General features: G+C 39.8%; 1 protein-coding gene and 1 pseudogene across 1 annotated transcript; both read left to right on the forward strand.

Annotated features, from left to right (window-relative positions):
- The first annotated feature begins 4,786 nt into the window (after positions 1–4,786).
- Positions 4,787–5,488, forward strand: LOC134734814 (calpain small subunit 1-like; annotated as a pseudogene).
- Positions 5,489–9,623: 4,135 nt separating this feature from the next.
- On the forward strand, positions 9,624–21,709 carry LOC134734815 (guanylate-binding protein 1-like). The gene is made up of 6 exons (XM_063628206.1): positions 9,624–9,663; positions 15,572–15,666; positions 16,949–17,080; positions 17,875–17,977; positions 18,212–18,405; positions 20,072–21,709. Exons 1-6 carry the CDS (start codon positions 9,624–9,626, stop codon positions 20,183–20,185), a joined length of 678 nt encoding a protein of 225 aa, XP_063484276.1. The 3' UTR covers positions 20,186–21,709.
- Positions 21,710–25,197: the final 3,488 nt, after the last annotated feature.

The raw sequence follows: 25,197 nt of genomic DNA on the forward strand, positions 1-25,197 counted from the left end.
GTTGTTTGAATTTTCGACACCAGATTAAGGTCTCTGAGGTGGTTTAAAGGCTATGAGACCAGGTGCAGTGGCTCACGCCTATAATCTCAGCAACTTGGGAGGCCGAAGCAGGTAGATCACTTGAGGTCAGAAGTTTGAGACCAGCCTGGCCAACATGGCGAAACCCTGCCTTTACTAAAAATAAAAAATTAACCAAGTGTGGTGGCACATGCCTGTAATCCCAGCTACACAGGAGGCTGAGGCAGGAGAATCACTTGAACCCAGGAGGCGGAGGTTGCAGTGAGCTGAGATTGCGCCATTGCACTTCGTCCAGGGCAACAGAGCCTGGGCGACAGAGTGAGGCTCTGTCTCAAAAAATTAAATTAAATTAAATTAAATTAAATTAAATTAAATTAAATTAAAGCTATGAGAAGAAAAGAAATTTTCCTGGTACAGTGTCCTCCTCTAGACCTCATGTCTTACAGTCTCTGTGAAACTGGGCCAAAGATAGAAGTTTTTTTTCTGTGCTTTATACAGTGACTCAGACAAACCTATAACCTCACACAAATCTGTAACTTCATGTATCACAGTTTCTATAAAACTATATCAAAGAAAGAATTTTTCTCTGTGCTTTATAGAGTGGTTCACCCAGATCTGTAAAGAAATGAAGACAATTTTAGAGCTTTCAATATCCTGTATTGCATATCAGGTCAAATCTGATACTTTCAAAACTGGATAGATCTATTTCAGATATATTTGATGCCTGTAACAAGAATCCCATTCAATGTTTTCTAAGGACTATAGTTCAAGAAGACTAAGACACTATTCAGTTGGGGCACAATAAGACCACCTTATAAGCACCACTCATCCTTCCTTTTCTGAGCATGCTTTTGCCATGTTTCAATGATTCAGAGACATTCTAGTGAATCCCATTTTGACAACAAAGTGGGATCAAGAGACCCCAAGGCCATCCTCAGGTTCGATGACTCTTTAGAAGACATGGAACTCAGAAAAATTTTATGCTCACAGTTAGAGCTTATTACATTGAACAGCTACAAATTGAAACCAACAAAAGCAAAAGGGACATGGACCAGAGTCTGAGACCAAGGATAGGCTTGCATTTGTGTTTTCTCCCTTGAGAGTTGCACAGACATTATCTAATTCTCCCACAAATAATGTGTGACGTGTGTCAACCAGGGATGGTCACACAAACTTTAGTGTTTTTATTAGAGGGAAGTCATGTAGGAATGGAGTGCTCATGTGGCTGATCTTATTTACTCAGACTCCTGTCCCTTCAGAGGTCAAACTGGTATGGTATATCTTAAGACTTCCACCATAAATCACATTTTTAGCATAAAGTACCTGGTGTCGACCAAGCCCTCAACATATCCAAAACATTATTATAAGGCTGGTTGTTCTAAGGGCTTATCTGTTATGTCCCAGGAACCAGTTGAGGGCCAGATCTTTCTTACAGAATCAACCTTTTATTAGATAGTGTTAAAGAATGAAGAAGGTGATAACATGAGAAAGACAAAATAAAGCTTTTTATTGTCTTACTGGAAGAATATGTCTATTTTTTTCTTGACTTTTTAAAGTATAAATATTCTTTCTCTGAAAGATGTAACTATCTAGGCTCTAGTAAAATATGCTGTAAGTACATGTTTTTAAAAGTAGTTTATTTTATTTCATTGTTATTCTGTGCTTAGAAACTTCCAATTTGATTACAGTTGACCCTTGAACAGTGCGGGTTTGAACTTTGAGTTCACTTAACATGGATTTTTTTTCAACTAAACACAGTATGAAAATACACTATTTGAGGAATGTGAAACCCACATATATGGAGGGCCATCTTTTGGTATACATGAATTCTGCAGGGCCACTGCTGGACTTCAGCATGCAAGGATTTTGTATGGATTATCCACAGTGGTCCTAGAACCAATTCTCTATGTATACTGAGGGATGACTGTAGTTATTTTTCTTGATATAGAAAAGAAAAAGTATTTAATAAGGAATATATGTATATGAGCCTTAAGAAGTTATCGCACTGATTGTAACCTGGATATGGTACAAATATTATGGTACTAATTGGCCTACAATCACTTGATCCAACATTGGGCCTAAATTTCCTTAATGTGCTCAAACTCAAGCTGCTGGAGTTTCTCAAGGAATAGTAACCCATGAAAATAAATTATCAATCACCTTTCAACAACCAGAAATCATCACTGAAACAGGCTTTGATCAAGTCTTACATAAAAATTGACATCAAATTTTTAGGTTGATTCCCACCTCCTACTGAATTTTCTACCACCAAGGTCATGCTCTGTCACCTCGAATCAGTTTTAAGACATGCTTCAGATACTAATCTCTGGTAGTGGGGCATTCAACTATCTTCAGTTACAGCACAAAATCCCATACAATTCAAACTAAGCTAAAAAGAAATTTCAAACTTAGTGGAGTTCTCTACTCCACTCTAAGTGAGGATCATGCCCTGGTTAGCTTTGTTAGTTCAGCCACATAGATAGACCTTATCTAAGGAAAGATAAGCACCCTATCTCACAATTTCCAAATATCACTTAGAAACAAGTTTCATGAACATTCTCTTTGGCCTTGTATCCTCTTATCTCCAATCTTGATTTTGAGTTATAAGAAAGAGGAACAGCCTTAGTTGCCAATCCTGTAAAATCAATAAATCATGGTGGTTCAGGTCCTAGAAGGATGCCACAGCTTCTCCTGAGCCTGGTGACTGATGGTGCCCATGGTGTTGTGACAAAGTGGCCACTCGAAAGCACTATCAGGCCCAAAATCCACAAGTCATTCTTGCAATCAATCTAGAAAGTATATGGCAGCAAGAGATTTAGGCATCTACTCTTCATTCATTCATTTGTCCTATGAGTATTTCAGCTAGGCTATATACGCTAGATAACAGGACAAAAAGACATACATTTTGAAGACAGTCTTAAGTTCAAACTTCAGATGTGGATAAGTATTTTTTTAGCAAATTTTTTATCAGTTATGGGCTGTACTCAGGGTAAAAATGCTATAAATTAAACCCAACAAATGTTTATTGTTCATCCACTAAATGCCAGGCACTGCATTTTATTTTATGTATAACTCAATATACCAGTCTCTGCCCTCATAAAGATGACTTTCTGGTGAAGGAAATAAACAAGTAAAAATATAAATGCAACCAGGGTGATAATGTTTGCCAGAAATGATATCAAAAGCTACAATGTAAAAGAAAATGTGGTAATTCCAATAAATGGGAACAAGTACTCTGTGAGTTCAGAACAAGAGACTACTACCATAAAAAATAGCCCGAGACTTAAAATAGCTGGTCTTTTAAAAATTTATACAAGGTGTACTTGTAGAGATAAAGGGACCATGCAAGTGGAAAGACCAGCATAAGCCAAGTCAGATATGTTAGAAAGTATAGGTCTTACTAAAGGTACTGTAGAATTATTCCATTTGACTGAAGCACTGAATAGGTGTGTTGAAATGAAAGATGAGACTGGAAATGAGATTAGCGCCTGACAAGAAGGGACCTGAAGATCAGGAAAATAGAATTAGACATCTTCAAACCATACCAGAATTCTAGATTTGGCCTATAGTTTTACTGCCATCAAGAGTTTATAATTTGGTATAATTTGGGGGTTTTTTGATCAAATTCTTAATAGATTCTATCTGGAAGATTGGAAATAACTTATATTTTGGGGACAAATCATATCCCCAGATCCCTTTATATTATTCCTAATCAATGTAAATTTAAAAAAACAAACAAAAATAGGACTTAGTCCAACAAAATCAATTTATTTTAATATCAGGAATTCATATGGGTGCTTTCTGAGATTATTATTGAAAATTCAAACTGGGTAAATCCATTTTTAAAAAGTATAGGAAGCCAAAGATCTATTTATGGACTACTTTCAAGTTATATTTAGAAAATGTATAATAAAAAGAAATGATTCATTGCAAATAATACTATAAAATTATCCCATGTATAATTTTTTCAATGAGTCAATTTTATAATATCAGACCAACAAAAGCTGAAGGATTTCATCAATAAAAGACCTGTCTTACAAGAAATGCTAAAGGAACTCCTTCAATCTGAAAGAAATGGACATTAATGAGCAATAAAAAAATCATCTGAAGGTACAAAACTCACTGGTGGTAATAAGTATACAGGGAAAAAAAGAATATTACAGCACCATAAATGTGGTGTGTAAACTCCTTGTATCTCAAGTAGAAAGACTAAAAGATGAACCTATCTAAAATAATAACTATAACAACTTTTCAAGACATAGACAGTATAATAACAAATAGAAACAACAAAAATTTGAAAAGCAGGGAGATGAAATTAAAGTGTAGAATTTTTATTAGTTTTCTCTTTGCTTGTTTGTTATTTGTTTATGCAATCAGGGTTGTCATCAGTTTAAAATAATGGGTTATAAAATATTATTTGCAAACCTCATTGTAACCTCAAATCAAAAAACGTAACAATAGATACACATAGAATAAAAAGCAAGAAATTAAAACATACCATCAGAGGAAATTGCCTTTGCTAAAAGGAAGACAGGAAAGAAAAGAAGACCACAAAACGACTAGAAAACAAATAAAATAACAAGATTAAGTCCTTACTTATCAATGATTACATTGAATGTGAATGGATGAAACTCTCTAATCAAAAGCCATAGAGTGATCCCCCACTGATCAGGCCTCCAAGCACATTCCCAGGCCCCTATCCAGGTCTTCATCTCTCCTATTCCTGACACTGCCACCTCCACCCTTCAAGAATGAGTTAACTAGGAACATGTCTCCTCACATCCAGAGGTCTGGCAGTCAGTTCTTCAGCAGAGGCAGAAGAGACGGCAGAGTGGCCATGTGCTTCCTAGATGGAATCATTAGCTCCATCATGGAGGTGGCTACACAGCACAACCTAGAGCCCCTGCCTCAACACACACATTGCTCCAACACTGAGGCCAACAAGAGTGAGGAGGTCCATCATTTCTGGAGACTCTTTGTCCAGTTGGCTGGAGATGACATCGAGGTCAGCGGCACAGAACTCATGAATGTTGTCAACAAGGTTGTGATCAGTAGGACTGAACTGAAGACTCATGGTTTTGGCATTGATACATGTCAAAGCATGGTGGCCATGATGGATAGTGACACCACAGGCAAGCTGGACTTTGAGGAATTCAAGTACCTGTGGAACAACATCAAAAAGTGACAGACAATATACAAGCAGTTTGATGTTGACCAATCCGGAACCATTTGCAGCAGTGAACTTGCAGGGGCCTTTGAGTCAGCAGGGTTCCACCTGAATGAACAACTCTACAACATAATATTCTGACATTACTTGCATGAAGGAGAGAACATGGATTTTGGCAACTTTATCAGTTGCTTGGTCAGGCCAGATGCTTCGTTTCATGCCTTGAAATCTCTTTACAAAGATGACACTAGACCATTCTAAGTGAATATCCAAGAGTGGCTGCAGCTGACAATGTATTTCTAAATGGGAAACCCAGGCCTGCCCATTCACTGCCTTGCTATAGGAGTCACCTTGGAGCCTCAGCCTCTCCCAGTGCTGATCCCATTTGCAGTCACATCTTCATGGGTCCTGCTGACCCATGGGCCTTTTGTTCTTCCAGCCCTTGGCACCCAGCTTCTCAGTCAAGATCCAGGGTCAAATGTGCCCCAACGTGCCATGCCCTGAGTTGGCCCCAACTCTAAAACATGCTAACATGCTCTTCCAACAGTCACCCCACCCCACCATATCCATCTCACTCTCATGCCATAACCTCACTCTTGTACCCGTGCCAACCTCAACACTTGCATTGCTTGCATGCCCCAAGGGCCCTCTCTCAGTTCTGGGAGGATGACTCTGCTCCCTACACACCCTGGTCCACCCATTCACAGTTACCACCCAAGCAGTCGAACATCAGGCTATTCCAGTCCCACATGTTCCAGTGGTTTCGTCTGTATTCTGCTCCTAGCCTGCCAGGCCCAGGAAGAAGAAAAAACATATGAGAAAAAGAAGGGGAGAGAGAGAGAGGAAGGAAGGAAGGAAGGAAGGAAGGAAGGAAGGAAGGAAGGAAGGAAGGAAGGAAGGAAGGGTGGTTGAATGGATTTTTAAAAACCAAGCCCCAATTATCTGTTGCCTACAAGAAACACACTTCACCTATAAAAATACACATCAAATTAAAATAAATGGATAGAAAAAATATTCCATATTTCAACACAAAAACTGGAAGAAGAGAAAGAGATGGTAATTATATAATAATAATGGAGTCAATTCAGCAAAAGAATAGCACAACTGTAAATATATATGCACCAACATTGACAGCTATTAATGTATTGGGGTCTATCTCTCTCTTCACCTTTAAAGAGATAATAGCTGGAGATTTCCACAGCCCACTTTCAGCATTGGACAGATCTTCTAGACAGAAAGTTAACAAGAACAAAAATCAGATTTAATCTGCACTAGACAACAAAGGCAGTATAGACCAAACAGATACTTAAAAACTTTTCATCCAACAGCTGTACAATGCACATTCTTCTCTTTAGCACATGTATCATTCTCAAGAATAGACAATATGTTAGACCACAAAACAGTCTAAAACATTGAAATTATAACTAGAAATGAATAATAAGGTGATCATTGAAAACCATATGTATATCAAAAAAGTAGAAAAATGTCAAGTAAACAACCTAATAATGCATCTTAAAAAACTAGAAAAGCAAAAGCAAACCAAATCCAAAATTAGTAGACAAAGAAATAAGAAAGATCAGAGCAGAAATAAATGAAGTGAAAATGAATAAGAATACCAAAAATTAACAAAACAAAGTTGATTTCTTGAAAGATAAAATTGACAAACCATTAGCCTAAGAAAAACAGAGAGAAGTTGCAAATAAATGAAATTAGACATGAAAAAAGAGACATGACAATGGACACCACAGAAATTCAAAAGATCATTAGAGACTACTCTGAGGAGCTATATGCCAATAACTTGGAAAACCTAGAACAAATGGATAAATTCCTAGACAAATACAACCTACCAAGAAGAAGAAATCTGAAATCCAAATAAGCCAGTAACAAGTAATGAGATTGAAACCATAATAAAAAGTCTCCCAGCAAATAAAGGCTGGCATTCAATAGCTTCACTGCTTAATTTTACCAAACATTAAAAGAAAAACTAATACCAATCCTAACTCAAATTATTCCAAAAAAAAATAGAAGAAATGGGAAAACTTCAAATTCATTCTACAAGGCTGATATTATGACATCATGATACCAGATGAAAGACATCAAAAATAGAAACATACATCAAAAATAGAAAACTACAGGCCACTATCCCTGAGAAATATGTATTTTTAATTCTTATTTTTAATTTTTGTGGGTACTAAGTAGGTGTATATATTTATGGGGAACATGGGATACTTTAATACACACATGCAATGCATAATAATCACATCATGGTAAATGCGGTATCCATCCCCTCAAGCATTTGTCCTTTGTCTTGCAAACGATCCAATTACATTCTTTTAGTTATTTTAAAATGTACAATTAAATTATTATTGACTGTAGTCTCCATCTTGTGCTATAAAAAACTAGGTCTTATTCATCTTTTCTAACTACTTTTTCTACCCATTAATCATCCCCACTTTCCCTCACACCACCCCACTACCCTTCTTAGCCTCTGGTAACCATGTTTCTACTCTCTATTTCCATAAATTCAATTGTTTTAACTATTGGCTCCTACATCTAAGTGGGAACATGTGAAGTTTGTCTTTCTGTCCCTGGCTTATTTCACTTAACGTAATGACCATGAATTCAACCCAAGTTGTTGCAAATGACAGAATCTCATTCTTTTTGATGACTGAATAGTACTCCATTGTGTATATGTACCACATTTTCCTTATCCATTCATCTATTGATTAACACTTAGGTTGTTTCCAAATCTTGGCTATTGTGAAGAATCCTGCAACAAACGTGGAAGTGCAGATATCCCTTTGATGTGCTTATTTCCTTTTGGGGTGGTATATGCTCAGCAGTAGAATTGCTGGATCATATGGTAGCTCTATTTTTAGTTTTTTAAGGAACCTTGTGATTTGAGCTCCTTATCTATTCTGGTTATTAATCCCTTGTCAGATGGATAGTTTGCAAGTATTTTCTCTTATTCTGTGGGTTGTCTCTTCAGTTTTTAAATTTTTTTCCTTTTTAACTTAATGTGATTTGACTTGTCCATTTTTTCTTTGGTCACTCAGGAAATCTTTTTCCATTCCAATGTAGAGTTTTCCTAAGGTTTTCTTGTAGTAGTTTCATAGTTTGAGGTCTTAGATTTAAAACTTTAATCCATTTTGATTTGATTTTTTGTATATGGTGATAGGTGGGGGTCTATTTTCATTCTTCTGCATATGAATATGCATTTTCCCAGCACCATTTGTTGAAGAGATTTTTCTTTCCCTCATGTATGTTCTCGGAACTTTTGTCAGAAATGAGTGCTCTGTAGGTGTATGGATTTGTTTCTGGGTTCCCTATTCTGTTTCATTATCTACATGTATGTTTTTATGCTAGTAACATGCTATTTGGGTTACATAGCTCTGTAGTATAATTTGAAGTCAGGTAATATGATTCTTCCAATTTTGTTTTTTGCTCAGGACAGCTTAGGCTATTCTGAGTTTTCAGTGGTTCCATATAAATTGTAGGATTTATGTGGAACTTAAATAGTTTTCTCTATTTCTGTGAAGAATGTCATTGATATTTTGATAGGGAATTCACTGAATCTGTAGATTTCTTTGGGTAGTATGGACATTTTTAAAATGTTCATTCTTCAAATCCATGCACATGGAATAACTTTCCATTTTTTGTATACTCTTCGATTTCTTTCCTCAGTGTTTTGTAGTTTTCATTGTAGAGATTTTGTTTTTGTTTTGTTTTTTGTTTTTGTTTTTGTTTTGTTTTTGTTTTGAGACAGAATTTTGCTCTTGTCACCCAGGCTGGAGTGCAATGGCACAACCTTAGCTCATTGCAGCCTCCACCTCCCAGGTTCAAGCAATTTTCCTTCCTCAACCCCACAAGTAGCTGGGATTACAGGCACCTGCCACCATAGCCAGTTAATTTTTGTATTTTTAGTAGAGATGGAGTTTTACCATTTTAGTTTCACCATGTTGGGCAGGCTGGTCTCGAACTCCTGACCTCGGGTGATCTGCCCACCTCAGACTTCCAAAGTCCTGGGATTACAGGCTGAGCCACCATGCCTGGCCTCGTTGTAGAGATCTTTCCATTCTTTTGGTTAATTCTTAGGTATAAAATTTTATTAGCAGCTACTTTAAATGTGATTGCATTTTTATTTCTATGTCAGATTGTTTACTATTGGCATATAGAAATGCTATGACTTTTGTATATTACTTTTGTATCCTGAAACTTTACTGAATGTATCAGTTCTAATAGTTTTTGGTGGAGTTTTTAGGTTTTTCCAAATATAAGATCGTATTATGTGCAAACAAAGATCATTTGACTTCTTCCTTTCCAATTTGGATGTCCTTTATGACATTCTCTTGTCCAATTGCTCGACCTAGAACTTCTAGTACTATGTTGAATAACAGTGGTAAAGTGGGTATCCTTGTTATCTTCCAGGTATTAGAGAATGGGCTTTCGGTGTTTCCTCATTCAGTATGATATTGGCTGTGAGTCTGTCACATATGGCTTTTAGTGTGTTGAAGTATGTCCTTTCTATACCCAGTTTTATTAGGGTTCTTATTGTGAAAGGATGTTGAATTTTATCACATGCCTTTTCAGCATCAATTGAAATGATCAAATGGTTTTTGTTCTCCATTATGTTGATATAATGTATCACATTGTTTGATTTGCATATGTGGAAATATCCTTGAATCCCTGGGATAAGTCCAACTTAGTCATAAATTATTTTTCAACGTATTGTTGAATTTGATATGGTAATGTAGTGTTGAAAAATTTTTGCATCAATATTTATCAGAGATATTGGCCTGTAGTTTTTTTTTAATAGAGTTTAAGTTGTAGGGTACATATGCAGAACGTGCAGTTTTGTTACATAAGTATGCATGTGCCATGGTGGTTTGCTGCACCCATCAACCCATCATCTACATCAGGTATTTCTCCTAATGCTATCCCTCCCCTAGTCTCCCACCCCACAACAGGCCCCAGTGTGTGATATTCCCCTCCCTGTGTCCATGAGTTCTCATTGTTCAGCTCCCACTTATGAATGAGAACATGTGGTGTTTGGTTTTCTGTTCTTGTGCTAGTTTGCTGAGAATGATGGTCTCCAGCATCATCCATGTCACTGCAAAGGACATGAACTCATCCTTTTTATGGCTGCATAGTATTCCATGGTGTATATGTCCCACATTTTCTTTATCCAGTCTATCATTGATGGGTATTTGGGCTGGTTCCAAGTCTTTGCTGTTGTGAAAAGTGCCAAAATAAACATATGTGTGTGTTTGTCTTTATAGTAGAATGATTTATAATCCTTTGGGTATATACCCAGTAACAGGATTGCAGGGTCAAATGGTATTTCTAGTTCTAGATCCTTGAGGAATCACCAGACTGTCTTCCACAATGGTTGAACCAATTTACACTCCCACCAACAGTGTACAAGCTTTCCTATTTCTCCACATCCTCTCCAGCATCTGTTGTTTCCTGACTTTTTAATGATTGCCATTCTAACTGGCATGAGATAGTATCTCATTGTGGTTCCGTTGCATTTCTCTAATGACTAGTGATGATTAGCTTTTTTTCATATGTTTGTTGGCTGCATAAATGTCTTATTTTGAGAAGTGTCTGTTCATATCCTTCACCCACTTTTTGATGGGGTTGTTTTTTTTCTTGTAAATTTGTTTAAGTTTTTTGTAGGTTCTGGATATTAGCCCTCTGTCACATGGATAGATTGCAAAAATTTTCCCCCATTGTGTAGGTTTCCTGTTTACTCTGATGATGGTTTCTTTTGCTGCGCAGAAGCTCTTTAGTTTAATTAGATCCCATTTGTCAATTTTGGCTTTTGTTGCCATTGTTTTTGGTGTTTTAGACATGAAGTCCTTGCCCATGCCTATGTCCTGAATAGTATTGCCTAGGTTTTCTTCAAGGATTTTTATGGTTTTAGGTCTTACATTTAAGTCTTTAATCCATCTTGAGTTAATTTTTGTACAAGGTGTAAGGAAGGGGTCCAGTTTCAGTTTTCTACATATGACTAGCCAGTCAACACCATTTATTTAATAGGGAATCCTTCCTCATTGCTTGTTTTTGTAAACTTTGTCAAAGATCAGATGGTTGTAGATGTGTCGTGTTATTTCTGAGGCCTCTGTCCTGTTCCATTGGTCTATATATCAGATTTGGTACCAGTACCACGCTATTTTGGTTACTGTAGCCTTGTAGCATAGTTTGAAGTCAGGTAGTGTGATGCCTCCAGCTTTGTTCTTTTTGCTTAGGATTGTCATGGCTATGCGGGCTCTGTTTTGGTTCCATATGAAGTTTAAAGTAGTTTTTTCCAGTTCTGTGAAGAAAGTCAATGGTAGTTTGGTTGGGATAGCATTGAATCTATAAATGACTTTGGGCAGTATGGCCATTTTCACAATATTGATTCTTCTTATCCATGAGCATGAAATGTTTTTCCATTTATTGTGTCCCCTCTTATTCCCTTGGGCAGTGGTTTGTAGTTCTCCTTGAAGAGGTCCTTCACATCCCTTGTAAGTTGGATTCCTAGGTATTTTATTCTCTTTGTAGCAATTGTGAATTGGAGTTCACTCATAATTTGGCTCTCTTTTTGTCTATTATTGGTGTATAGGAATGGTTGTGATTTTCGCACATTGATTTTATATTCTAAGACTTTGCTGAAGTTGCTTATCAGCTTAAGGAGATTTTGGGCTGAGATGGTGGGGTTTTCTAAATATACAATCATGTCATCGGCAAACAAAGACTATTTGACTTCCTCTTGCCCTATTTGAATACCCTTTACTTCTTTCTCTTGCCTGATTGCCCTGGCCAGAACATCCAATACTATGTTGAATAGGAGTGCTGTGAGAGGGCATCCTTGTCTTGTGCTGGTTTTTAAAGGGAATGCTTCCAGTTTTTGCCCATTCAGTATGATATTGGCTGTGGGTTTGTCATAAATAGCTCTTATTAATTTGAGATACGTTCCATCAACGCCTAGTTTATTGAGAGTTTTCAGCATTAGGGGTGTTGAATTTTGTTGAAGGCCTTGTCTACATCTATTGGGATAATCATGTGGCTTTTGTCATTGGTTCTGTTTATGTGATAATGTTTATTGATTTGCATATGTTGAACCAGCCTTGCATCCCAGGTATGAAGCCAACTTGATCATTTTTGATGTGCTGCTGGATTTGGTTTGCCAGTATCTTATTGAGCATTTTCACATAGATGTTCATTAGGGATATTGGCCTGAAATTTTCTTTTTTTGTTGTGTCTCTGCCAGGTTTTGGTATCAGGATGATGTTGGCCTCATAAAATGAGTTAAGGAGGATTCTCTCCTTTTCTATTGTTTGGAATAGTTTCAGAAGGAATGGTACCAGCTCCTCTTTGTACCTCTGGTAGAATTTGGCTGTGAATCTGTCTGGTCCTGGGCTTTTTTTCGTTGGTAGGCTATTAATTACTGCCTCAATTTTAGAACTTGTTATTGGTCTATTCAGGGATTCAACTTCTTCCTGGTTTAGTCTTGGCAGGGTGTATGTGTCCAGGAATTCATCCATTTCTTCTAAATTTTCTAGTTTATTTGTGTAGAGGTGTTTATAGTATTCTCTGATGGTAATTTGTATTTTTGTGGGATCAGTGGTGATATCCCCTTTATGATTTTTTGTTGTGTCTATTTGACTCTTCTCTCTTTTCTTCTTTATTAGTCTGGCTAGTGGTCCATTTTGTTGATCTCTTCAAAAAACCAGCTCCCGTATTCACTGATTATTTGAAGGGTTTTCCGTTCTGCTCTGATCTTAGTTATTTCTTGTCTTCTGTTAGCTTTTGAATTTGAATTTGTTTGCTCTTGCTTCTCTAGTTCTACGTTTTTTTGTTTGTTTGTTTGTTTGTTTGTTTTTGAGATGGAGTCTTCCTCTGTCACCCAGGCTGGAGTGCAGTGGCACGATCTCAGCTCTCTGCAACCTCCGCCTCCCGGGTTCAAGCAATTCTCCTGCCTCAGCATCCCAAGTAGCTGGGACTACAGGTGCATGCCCCCACACCTGGCTAATTTTTGTATTTTTACTAGAGATGGGGATTCACCATGTTAGCCAGAATAGTCTCGATCTCCTGACCTCATGATCCACCCACCTCGGCCTCACACAGTGCTGGGATTACAGATGTAAGCCACCACATTGGGCCTAGTTCTTTTAATTTTGATGTCAGGGTTTCAGTTTTAGATCTTTTCTGCTTTCTCTTGTGGGAATTTAGTGCTATAAATTTCCCTCTACACACTGCTTTAAATGTGTCCCAGAGATTTTGGTACATTGTGTCTTTGTTCTCATTGGTTTCAAAGAACATCTTTATTTCTGCCTTCATTTTGTTATTTACCCAGTATTCATTCAGGAGCAGGTTGTTCAGTTTCCACATAGTTGTGCGGTTTTGAGTGAGTTTCTTAATCCTGAGTTCTAATTTGATTGCACTGTGGTCTGAGTGACTGTTTGTTAAGATTTCTGTTCTTTTGCACTTGCTGAAGAGTGTTTTACTTCCAATTATGTGGTCGATTTTAGAATAAGTGCTATGTGATGCTGAGAAGAATGTATATTGTGTTGATTTGGGGTGGAGAATTCTGTAGATGTCTATTAGATCTGCTTTGTCAAAAGCTGGGTTCAAGTCCTGAGTATCCTTGTTAATTTTCTGTCTCATTGATCTAATATTGACAGTGGGCTGTTAAAGTCTCCAACTATTATTGTGTGGGAGTCTAAGTCTCTTTGTAGGTCTCTAAGAACTTGTTTTATGAATCTGGGTGCTCCTGTTTTGGGAGTATATATATTTAGGATGGTTAGCCCTTCTCATTGTATTGATCCCTTTACCATTATGTAATGCCCTTCTTTGTCTTTTTTGATCTTTGTTGGTTTTAAGTCTGTTTTATCAGATACTAGGATTGCAACCCCTCCTTTTCTTTTTTTTTTCACTTTCCATTTGCCTGGCAAATATTTCTCCATCACTTTATCTTGAGCCTATGTGTGTCTTTGCAAGTGCGATGGGTCTCCTGAATACAACACACAGATGGGTCTTGACTCTTTATCCAGTTTGCCAGTCTGTGTCTTTAATTGGGGCATTTAGCCCGTTTACATTTAAGGTTAATATTATTATATGTGAATTTGATCCTGTCATTATCATATTACCTGGTTATTTTGCACATTAGTTGATGCAGTTTCTTCATGGGGCCAATGGTCTTTATATTTTGGTATGTTTTTGCCGTGGCTGGTACCAGTTTTTCTTTTTCATATTTAGTGCATCCTTCAGGAGCTCTTGTAAGGCAGGCCCCATGGTGACAAAATCTCTCAGCATTTGCTTGTCTGGAAAGGATTTTATTTCTGCTTCACTTATGAAGCTTAGTTTCACTGGATATGAAATTCTGGATTGAAGATTCTTTTCTTTAAGAAATTGAATATTGGCCCCCACTCTCTTCTGGCTTGTAGGGTTTCCACAGACAGATCTGCTGTTACTCTGATGGGCTTCCCTTTGTAGGTAACCTGAGCTTTCTCTCTGACTGCCCTTAATGTGTGTTCCTTTGTTTCAACCTTGGAGAATCTAACGATTATGTGTCTTGGGGTTGCTCTTCTCAAGGAGTATCGTAGTGGTCTTCTCTATATTTCCTGAATTTGAATGTTGGCCTGTCTTGCTGTTCTCCTGGATAATAACCTGCAGTGTGTTTTCCAACTTGGTTCTGTTCTCCCCATCACTTTTGGGTACACAAATCAGTTGTAGGTTTGGTCTTTTCACTTAGTCCCATAGTTCTTGGAGGCTTTGTTCATTCATTTTCTTTTTTCTCTAATCTTGTCTTCATGCCTTATTTCAGTAAGTTAACCTCCAATCTCTGACATCCTTTCTTCTGCTATTGATTCGGCTATTGATACTTCCGTACGCTTCATGAAGTTATCATAGTTTGTTTTTCAGCTCCATCAGGTCATTTATGTTCTTCTCTAAACTGGATATTCTAGCTAGCAGTTCCTGTAATCTTTTATCAAGGTTCTTAGCTTCCTTGCGTTGGGTTAGAACATGCTCCTTTAGCTCAGAGGAGTTTGTTATTACCCACTTTCTGAAGCCTACTTCTATCAATTTGTCAAACTCATTCTCTGTCCAGTTTTGTGCCCTTGCTGGAGAGGAGTTGGGAACATTTGGAGAAGAGGCATTCTGTTTTTTGGAATTTTCAGCATTTTTGTGCTGCTTTTTCCTCATCTTTGTGGATTTGTCTACCTTTGATTTTTGAGGCTGATGACCTTTGGACAGGGTTTTTGTGTGGGGGGTCCCTTTTGTTGATGTTGGTATTTTTGCTTTCTGTTAGTTTTTCTTCTCACAGTCAGGCCTCTCTTCTGCAGGTCTGTTGCAGTTTGCTGGAGGTCCGCTCCAGACCCTGTTTGCTGGTATCACCAGCAAAGGCTGCAGAACAGCAAGGATTGCTGACTGCTCCTTCCTCCAAAAGTTGTGTCCCAGGGGGGCACCAGCTTGATGCCAGCTGGAACTTTCCAGTATTAGGTGTCTGTCAACCCCTGTTGGGAGGTCTCTCCCAGTCAGGGACCCACTTGAGGAGGCAGTCTGTCCTTTAGCAGAGCTCAAGCATTGTGCTGGGAGAATCCTCCTCATCAGGATCAACTGCTCTCTTCAAAGCTGGTAGGCAGGAACATTTAAATCTGCTGAAGCTGTGCCCACAGCTGCCCCTTCCCTCAGGTCTCTGTCCCAGGGGGATGGGAGTTTTATCTATAAGCCCCTGACTGGGGCTGCTGCCTTTCTTTCAGAGATGCTCTGCCCAGTGAGGAGGAATCTAGAGAGGCAGTCTGGCCACAGCTGCTTTGCAGCGCTCTGTTGAGTTCCATCCAGTCCAAACTTCCCAGCCTCCTTAGCACTGTCAGGAGAAAACCGCCTACTCAAGCCTCAGTAATGGTGGACACCCTCCCCCCACCAGGTTCAGTTGTCCCAGGTCAACTTCAGACTGCTGTGCTGGCAGTGAGAATTTCAAGCCAGTGTTTCTTAGCTTGCTGGGCTCTGTGGGAGTGGGACCCGCTGAGCGAGACGACTTGGCTCCCTGGCTTCAGCCCCCTTTCCATGGGAATGAATGATTCTGTCTCGCTGGGATTCCATCACTAGGGGAAAAAAAAAAATTCCTGCAGCTAGCTTGGTGTCTTCTTAAATAGCTGACCAGTTTTGTGCTTGAAACCCCAGGGTCCTGGTGGTGTAGGCACAAGAGGGAATATCCTGGTCTGCAGATTGCAAAAACCACAGGGAAAAGCGTAGTATCTGGGCAGGTAGCACAGTCCCTCAGGGCTCCCCTTGGCTGGGGGAGGGAGGTCCCTGGCTCCTTGCACTTCCCAGGTGAGTCAACACCCCACCCTGCTTCTGCTCGCCCTCTGTGGGCTGCACCAGTGCCTAACCAGTCTCAATGAGATGAACAGGGTACCTCAGTCGGAAACGCAGAAGACTGCACCCACTGCCTAACCAGTCCCAATGAGATAAACAGGGTACCTCAGTTGGAAATGCAGAAATCACCTGCCTTCTGCATTGGTCTCACTGGTAGCTGCAGACCGGAGCTATTCCTGTTCAGCCATCGTGCCAGATCTAAGACATGTTAAGCATTTTTTATATACTTGTTAGCCAGTTGTATCTCTTCTTTTGAGAAATGTCTATTCAGGTATTTTGCCCATTTTTTAAATAAGAGTATTTGTTTGTTTGTTTTTGAGTTGAGACTCTTGTATATTCTGAACATTAGTCCTTTGTAAGTTGAATAGCTTGCAAATACATTATCCCATTACATAGGACATTTTCAGTCCTCTAGAAGAAGAAGTGAAGGCGGGAATTTATTCGAAACCAGGGGGCTGTCATCCCTTTATTCAGAAGTTACAAGACCTGAAGAAAAAGTACTATGAGGAACTGAGGAAGGGGATACAGGTAACCAAGATTCATCTGTCGATTATGGAAACCTGCTGACCTGCCTCCTACAAACACCAAGGTGACCAAGCTTCACTGCACACAGATGTGCTTTTTTGTTTGCATAACATTCATGCTTTTATTCAATAACATATGCAAAGAGGCTGTTATTCCAGATACATCCTGGGTGCTCAACAAAGAGAGTACAATTAACTATTGAGTTACAAATTCAATTAGCAGATGAAGCACCAAGTTGTTATTATCATCATTAAAGCTGGGCTTTTTCTGTTGCAAGAGACAGGAACCTAATGGTGGCTGCTTAAACAAAAATAGTAATTCATTGATTTAGGCGGCAAACTGGCTTTACAGGACAGGTGAGTCTAAGGTTTCAAGTAACATCATGAACTGTCTCTCTGTCCAGTGTTCCCCCATCCCCACAGTTTTCTCCCTCCCACCCTCCCTCTATCTGAGTCACTCTGATATTGCTTTCTCAATGATGGCTTCATTGCCCAGCAGGCTTAGCCCATATGGGACCACAGCATTAACAGTTCCAAACTTAGAGCCCTTAATCTAAACAGGACAGAGACTCTCCTTTTCCCAGTACCTATATTAGCCTACTAAAAATGACTGCTTAGGAGGATGCTCCAATCAGCTTGCCAGGAGCATGTGCCTCTCGCTCTGACAGGGAATTTGACCACCAAGGTCAACAGGGCCAAGAGAAAGAATTCCCAGAGGAAAGGATGGCAGGAAGACAAACAGGAACACCTGCTTACAGCCATTTCCTACTTCTCACTCTGTGTTCTCTGGGTCCTAAGGCTGAAGAGATTCTGCAGACATACTTGAAATCCAAGAAGTCTATGACTGATGCAATTCTCCAGACAGACCAGAGTCTCACAGAAAAGGAAAAGGAGATTGAAGGTGAGGAGTGAGTTAAGAGATTAGATGGCCTCAAAAGCTCCAAAAATTGAAATAACGTGACTGGATAAACATGGGACCCTTTAACTAGAGCAAGATCCACAAAGGTGTGTCTTACTTGCTGAGGTCATCTCTGAGTAGGGCATATGCAGTCAACAATGACAGGTAAGTGTATAAGGAAGAATGAGGCAACAAGATAACCCCACACAAATTTTCCTTCTTCCTTTTCCTCCACAGTGGAACGTGTGAAAGCTGAGTCTGCACAGGCTTCAGCAAAAATGTTGCAGCAAATGCAAAGAAAGAATGAGCAGATGATGGAACAGAAGGAGAGGAGTTATCAGGAACACTTGAAACAACTGACTGAGAAGATGGAGAGGGACAGGGCCCAGTTGCTGAAAGAGCAAGAGAGGACCCTCGCTCTTAAACTTCAGGTATCTAATTGCATCACCTTGAGGTTTCTGTTTTTCTGTTTTCCCTCCATTCTCCCCGATCACAGACTTAGTGTGGCAGAGAGAACATGAAGCTCAGGGGAAGGACCCTGCTTGCTTACTTGTACTTTTCAATTCCTGTCTGTCCAGCCTGACTGGCTACTGCCAAGTCTGGTCACTAAACTGCAAATATTGCAGTTGTGTCACATTCAGTGCTTTATCTATATATCCTTCATTTCAAGGCAGCTATTATCTGCTAGGCATCATTAAAATATCTGTATCTCTTGCTTAATACCATATGGAGCAAGAACTATATTCTTATTACTTAGGAGAATAAACAATGTTTCCAAAAATAATAAATAAATAGAGTCACACAGCTAGTAAGTATATCAGAGCTGTCTTCATCACTTAGTGGAATCCACAATGATTATTTTTTTCTGTGACACCTAGTATGAAATTAAACTTAAGAAAACCTTTATGAGCAGAAAGGCTCCTAACCCTCTGCTAATTCTGACGATTTTTTATGTCCTGGTCCCAGTTTGTTTTGAGTTGTGAGCTATGTGCAGAAACTCAGTATGGTCAGTCTGGCACTCAGATTTCTTACCTATCTTCTGCTACCCCTGACACCAAGGTGTGGCAGCTTAGATCAAATTTCCTAGTCCATGATTCATATACCTTATGAGATTTTGAGGATACTTTGTTTATTTCTGTGTTATGTTGTATAAATAATAGTGTAAGGAACATGGCTGTGCTTTGGTCAAGGATAGGCCAAAGTACGATGTTTACATCTTGTGTGACTCAGTGAGTCTAGAGCACAGGCGTATAACTCCACTTGTCATCACAGCCATGCAGACATAACATAGAGAAGCTCACCACCATAGCCATAACATAGGGAAGGCCATCACTTGGCTCTAAGCCACTATTGTCTATAAAAGATATAATTCCCTGTTGACACTGTGCAGGTGCTGGCACCCAAAGAGAAAGCCAAAGCTGTCCGTCTTTGCAGACAGACAGAGGGGAACCAGGACACAGCTCAGGCCACTCGTGCCTAGAGAGAGAGAAAGAGTTAAGTTGCTGACACTGAAGGCAGGGAAGAGCCGGCTGCACAGCTGTGTGGGGGGCTGCCAGGCTAAGCAGTCAAGACAAGGCAGACAGTGTAGACAGCTAGTGTGAGAAAGCTGTTGATAAGAGCTGGTGCTGAATAAAATCATATTCACACGCCTACGGCCCCGAGTATTCTTTCGGCTCATCCGCCCACTCCCTCCCGACCTCAACATGACCTGTGGCATAGTCGTGAGCCTGACAAATAGTAAATGTGTAGGTAGGTATATAAAAGAATGTATAATGCATAGATAAGAGTTGAAGCCAAACATACGGTCAAGATTGCCCACCAAGGCTGTATACAATTAATGGGGGGAAAATCAAGGCTGGTAATTTAGATTCATCAAACATAGCAAAATGTACAAGCTGAAACTCTTTCTTAGCTAAAGGATTCGTAGAAGAAGAAATCACTGAGCCTGGATGCCCAAGCAAAAGTATAATGAAAATTAAGGCTAGAGAAAATTTTAAGAGAAAATTAAATAACAAATCATTGAATGTGGAAACCAGATAGAATATTTCAATTTTCCCGATGCTACACTTTATTCAGCCCCCATTTGTCCCTCTTTAGGAACAAGAGCGACTACTAAAAGAGAGATTTGAAAACCTAAGCAGAAGAATCCAAAATGAGATACAGAATCTCCAGAGGACAATGATACAACCATGGACATGTACCATAAGCTAAAGACCAGAGCCTTCCTGTCACCCCTACCCAAGGCATAATTGAAACAATTTTAGAATTTGGAACACGTGTCACTACATTTGATAATAATTAGATCTTGCATTATAACACCAAAATTTATGAAGGCATGCGGTACAGTGATCAAAATCATGTTTTTTCCAAAAAAAAAGACTGTAAATTGTGCAATAAAGATGGATTTAGCTCTGTACCAACTCAGGAAGGTTCATAAGCTGGTACCACTCAGGAGAAGTTTATTCTTCCAGATGACCAGCAGTAGACAAATGGATACTGAGCAGAGTCTTAGGTAAAAGTCTTGGGAAATATTTGGGCATTGGTCTGGCCAATTCTACAATGTCCCAATATCAAGGACAACCACCCTGGCTTCTTAGTGAAGACAATGTACAGTTATCCATTAGATCAGGGCTACACAGTCTATGAGCAATAATGTAATTTGTGGACATTGCCCATGTATTGTCTTCACTGATGATTTCAAGCTAAAGCAAACCACCTTATACAGAGATCTAGAATCTCTTTATGTTCTCCAGAGGTAGGTGGAAGAAACCATGGGCAGAAGCAAGAATTGAGTGATAAACAAATGGGCTAAAGAAGAAAACTTTTCTTCTTGTTCAGTTCATCCAGATTATAACTTTAATGGGACACTTTAGACCATTAGACAATTGACACTGGATTAAACAAAGTCACATAATGCCAATTACACACTGTATTTATGGCAATGTAGAATTTGCAAAGATGGACTTTAAAAGATCCTGTGTAACAGAACTGAACTAATTCAATTATTTATTATTTAGAATGCTAAAGCGTATGCTAGTCTTTTCTAATTCTTAACACTCATACTTGAAATCTTGCTGAGTTTCCCCAGAAGAGAATATGGGATGTTTTTTGACATTTTTGACCTATTTAATAATGTTCTTGTGTTTACATAGTATATACATAGACTTTATCTCGTGTGTCAAAAGTCCTAGGAAAGTGGTTGATGTTTCTTATAGCAATTAAAAATTATTTTTGAACTGAAAATACAATATATTTCATTAGGCTTCTTATTTCTGATTAAGTTTTCTTTTTAAAGTTATTTTTGCCAGAAAATAAGGTTTTAGTCTTTATAGCAATGGTTGGCAATCTTTTCTGAAAATACCAGATAGTAACTATTTATGACTTCGCAGGTCATACAGTCTCTGTCTCAAGTACTCAGCTCTGCATGTAGTGCAAATGCAGCCATAGAAAATACATAAACCAATAGGTGTGGATGTATTCCAATCAATTTTTACTTTCAATAACAGGGTGGCACCCATAAGCCATAGTTTGCAGAACTCTGCTTTACAGAAACATTGGTCAGTTTTATATACCTGCCTTGTGTAACTCACATGTATAAAAATCATATGGATTAGATTATATATATTAGAATCTTGAAAAAACTATGTGGTTATTCAAAATAACACAGTAAGAAAAAAGGAGGGAAGCAGCTAATGCCATTAAATCCACATTAATAATCCTGTCTTTTCTAATTGCTTTGAGGCCTTTTATTACCTTGAGCTACCTCTGATCCAATCACATGGCAAATGCCTCCTTTCACAATAGAGCATGGTGCTGTTTCCTCACTTGAACTGAAACTTCATAGAAGACCAGGTGAGACCACAGAATACTAGATGAAATGCTCATGTAGATATGCTTTATATTTTCTTCCAAACTCCATTGCTACAAAGGTGTAAATAACACACATTTTTATGAGTTGAAGTAACTTCATGGTAGAAAATAATAACTCTGCCTTCAAAAGCAAATAGTGGTTTCTTTCTTAACCAATGAAGCATAAGAAAATGAAAAATCAGCAAAACTGAGTTACTTCCTCCCCAGTTTGGTAGCATTAATATTTAGACCACATTCCAAACCATCTGACTTGGTTTAGTACTTTTCTCTAGCATATGCCAGAACAGAATCAAGCTCTCTCCAGGGAGGCATGTTGCTTTCCTGCCCTTAGACCCTCCGATGGTGTGCAAGGGTGCAGGCTATGGCGAGTGGGGCCGGGCAATCACCAGGCCCCTGGATGGCATGCTTGGGTCCCAGTGGCAGGTGACCTGAGCCTGCTGTCAGACTTCCTGATGTTGTGTGCACACGCCCGCAGCTACAGTTGAGGCAGCATGATCCCCAGGCCCTGGGCAGCATGTTTGCGTGGTGGGTGGTGTGAGAGCCTGTCCTCAGGACACAGAACAGTGTCTGGGCAGACCAGCTCCAGGACCATTGGAGGCACATGCAGATGCTTGGTGGCCCTGCTTCGGGTGGAAGGTTGAGAGGGTTGCTGTCAGTGGCAGTGGCTCCAGGCAAGTGGCTTTCAGAAACTGCAGAGTGTGCATTTGGGCTCCCTTTGTCCTGGGAGCAGCCTCCCCAGTGGGGTGCCCTGCCTGTTCCTTACTGCACCACTGGATTCAGCCCACGGGACAAAGTTGCAGCCCTCTGGGTGGAAATGAAGAGATGTCCGCAGGACTCCAGGGACGTGGAGATGATGAGGCTGTTCACCCCAGAGCAAGATACAGTCTGATGGGGGCTGGGCTCTCAAAATAGTGCTGCGCGGCAGCTCCTTGAGTCTTGGGAGTGTTAGTTACCTACACTAATAGAGGCCGTTTGCCTGATTGCAATGGAAAGCCAAACAAGGAAGCACAAGGGTTTTGTAGAAGGAAAGGTTTATTTTTATTCGACTAGCAAGGAGATGGGAGAAATGTTCAAATTTGTCTCTCAGATCTGGGGGTTGGGGCAGGTTTTATAGACAGAAGGTAATGAGGTGCGATCTGACTGCATCGTGCCATGAGGTGATGTCGGGGCTGGATCTGATCAGATCACAGATTATGCCCTGAGGTGTCTCCTTCTTAAATCAGCCCTGCTCCTTGGTCCAAGTACTTAGGTTCCACCGTGGTTGCACGCCATGTGTATCTGGGCATGCTCAGGTAACATAACTTGAAACCAGGAGTCTGTGGCAACCGTAAAACAACGCATTATTTTATTACACAAACTTGAACCACATTGGGCTGGTTCTGCAGTTTCAAATCCCCTTTTTTTGGTTTTTCATTTCTCAATCTTGAGGGAGAATGGGCGACAAGCACTCTAGCACTTCCGGCTCATTGGGGCACAGACCTTGGTTAGAGGAATAAAATTGTTTAGCACGATGTTGTACGACTTCCCTGCTATCAGGGTTATGTTTCAGAAGGAGTTGTTTGATTCAATTTTAGGAAAATGCACAAAGTGTTAGCAACTTAAACATTATTTCTTCCAGAGAACAGAAAGAATGCTCAGCTTGTATAGCCAAAGTTCCCATGCAGGTTCCCAATCAGGTCTGTTCATTCAATTGAGAATTAAAACTTGAAACTCACTTAGTTCTGATTGGTCAACCCAGCTGGGTTCTAATTGGTCAATACAGCTGAGCCCTGATTGACAGAGGCCGGTGAGCTGAAAAGCCCCAAAATAATAAGGTATGTGTTTTGGGTGAACTCAGAACATGTGTGTGTCCCCTCGTTAGCAAATGGCCCCTTGGCTCAACTTTAAATGTAGGCCCAATTAGCCACTCAGGATGCACCTTGAAAGATTGGCTCAAACTTGTTGGCAGACAGCATTGCATTCCATCATGGCATGGAAGTGATTAGCTATGTGCTTCAGGTTTATCTGGTCTCTTCTAGGGATCCTGGTGGCAGAGCAGTGGCCAATTGAGCAACTAGAGCCATTTACTTACAAAAGGCACTCAGGTACCTGTCAGATTCTAATCAAAGTCTCATAGGTTATGTTGATTCTGGTTCCTGTCTGGAGTAAATTTAAAGTCTCGTGGGTTAGGTCAGCATGATCCAAGTCTCTTGAAGATATCTGTTAAAACAGGCTAGAAGAGCTGGGCACAGTGGCTCACACCTGTAATCCCAGCACACTGGGAGGCCGAAGTGGGCGGATCACCTGAGGTTGGGAGTTTGAGACCAGCCTGACCAACATGGGGAAACCCCATCTGTACTAAAAAATACAAAACTAGCCGGGTGTGGTGGCGCATGCCTGTAATCCCAGCTACTCGGGAGGCTGAGGCAGGAGAATCGCTTGAACCCAGGAGGCAGAGGTTGCAGTGAGCCAAGATCCCACCATTGCACTGCAGCCTGGGCAACAAGAGTGAAACTCCATTTCAAAAACAAACAAACAAACAAACAAAAAAAACCAACAACAACAAAAAACCAGGCTAGAACAATTTGAGGAGTACCCGAATGATTGGCCCAAATAGAAGGATCATTAAGATCTGTAGGATGGAACACAGAAGGTATCCTAGACTAGAGACAAAGGCCAACTTAAAATATCTGGAAATTGTACATTCAAACCAGGAAGTCCAGCCAGGAGGCTTTTTGAAGGTTTCCCTTTCAGAGATTTGGCTAACTTTAGGATCTTAGATGTTTCCAATTCAATCTAACTGGATGTATTTACCCAGGTGCAGCAGCAAATGTTAGCAACAGCACAAACATCACCCTATACAGCAAGGAGATAGTCGAAAACAATGTAGTTGTCTAGGACCACATGAGCAAGGGAGTTTGGGACTTCTGCTGTTCTCTGATGGTTTGGCCAGTGGAGCAGGTCATTCTATTAACAGTACAAGAAAGATTTCTGACCATATATTCATTCCAAGCAGGGCATAGTCCAAACCCAGACCCCAGTAACCTTCCTGATCTAGCTGCTTCACTAGAGTTAATCCTTCTGGGTAAATCACATCTTTGGTAATATCCCCAGCTATAATCTAAGAGATTATCATTGGTGTTCAGTTGTGTCTCCAAGACTCTCAGGTAGCTCTTTGGGTAGCAGTGGTGAGACTAGCTGAATAGATTAAAAATTGGGTTATTCATTTCTGTAGCCAAATCTCCTGGTGAGAATGACTTAAGTATTACTTTTGCCTTTTGGGAGAAGAAAATATGGGCCTGATAGGTTTCTAAGAAGTCTCTTCAGGCTCATGTGCTTGGTCACTATTTCTTTATCCCACCAAACGTTCCCTT

This window comes from Symphalangus syndactylus, chromosome 12, assembly GCF_028878055.3.
Source record: "Symphalangus syndactylus isolate Jambi chromosome 12, NHGRI_mSymSyn1-v2.1_pri, whole genome shotgun sequence".
NCBI lineage: Eukaryota > Metazoa > Chordata > Mammalia > Primates > Hylobatidae > Symphalangus > Symphalangus syndactylus.

Bases quoted from the DNA above. Each gene is read 5' to 3' on its own strand.
- LOC134734815 (XM_063628206.1), top strand. From the start codon at position 9,624: ATGGGCTTTCGGTGTTTCCTCATTCAGTATGATATTGGCT. The intron at 17,081-17,874 runs GTAACCAAGATT...CTGGGTCCTAAG, and splicing joins AACTGAGGAAGGGGATACAG to GCTGAAGAGATTCTGCAGAC. The intron at 18,406-20,071 runs GTATCTAATTGC...GTCCCTCTTTAG, and splicing joins CCCTCGCTCTTAAACTTCAG to GAACAAGAGCGACTACTAAA.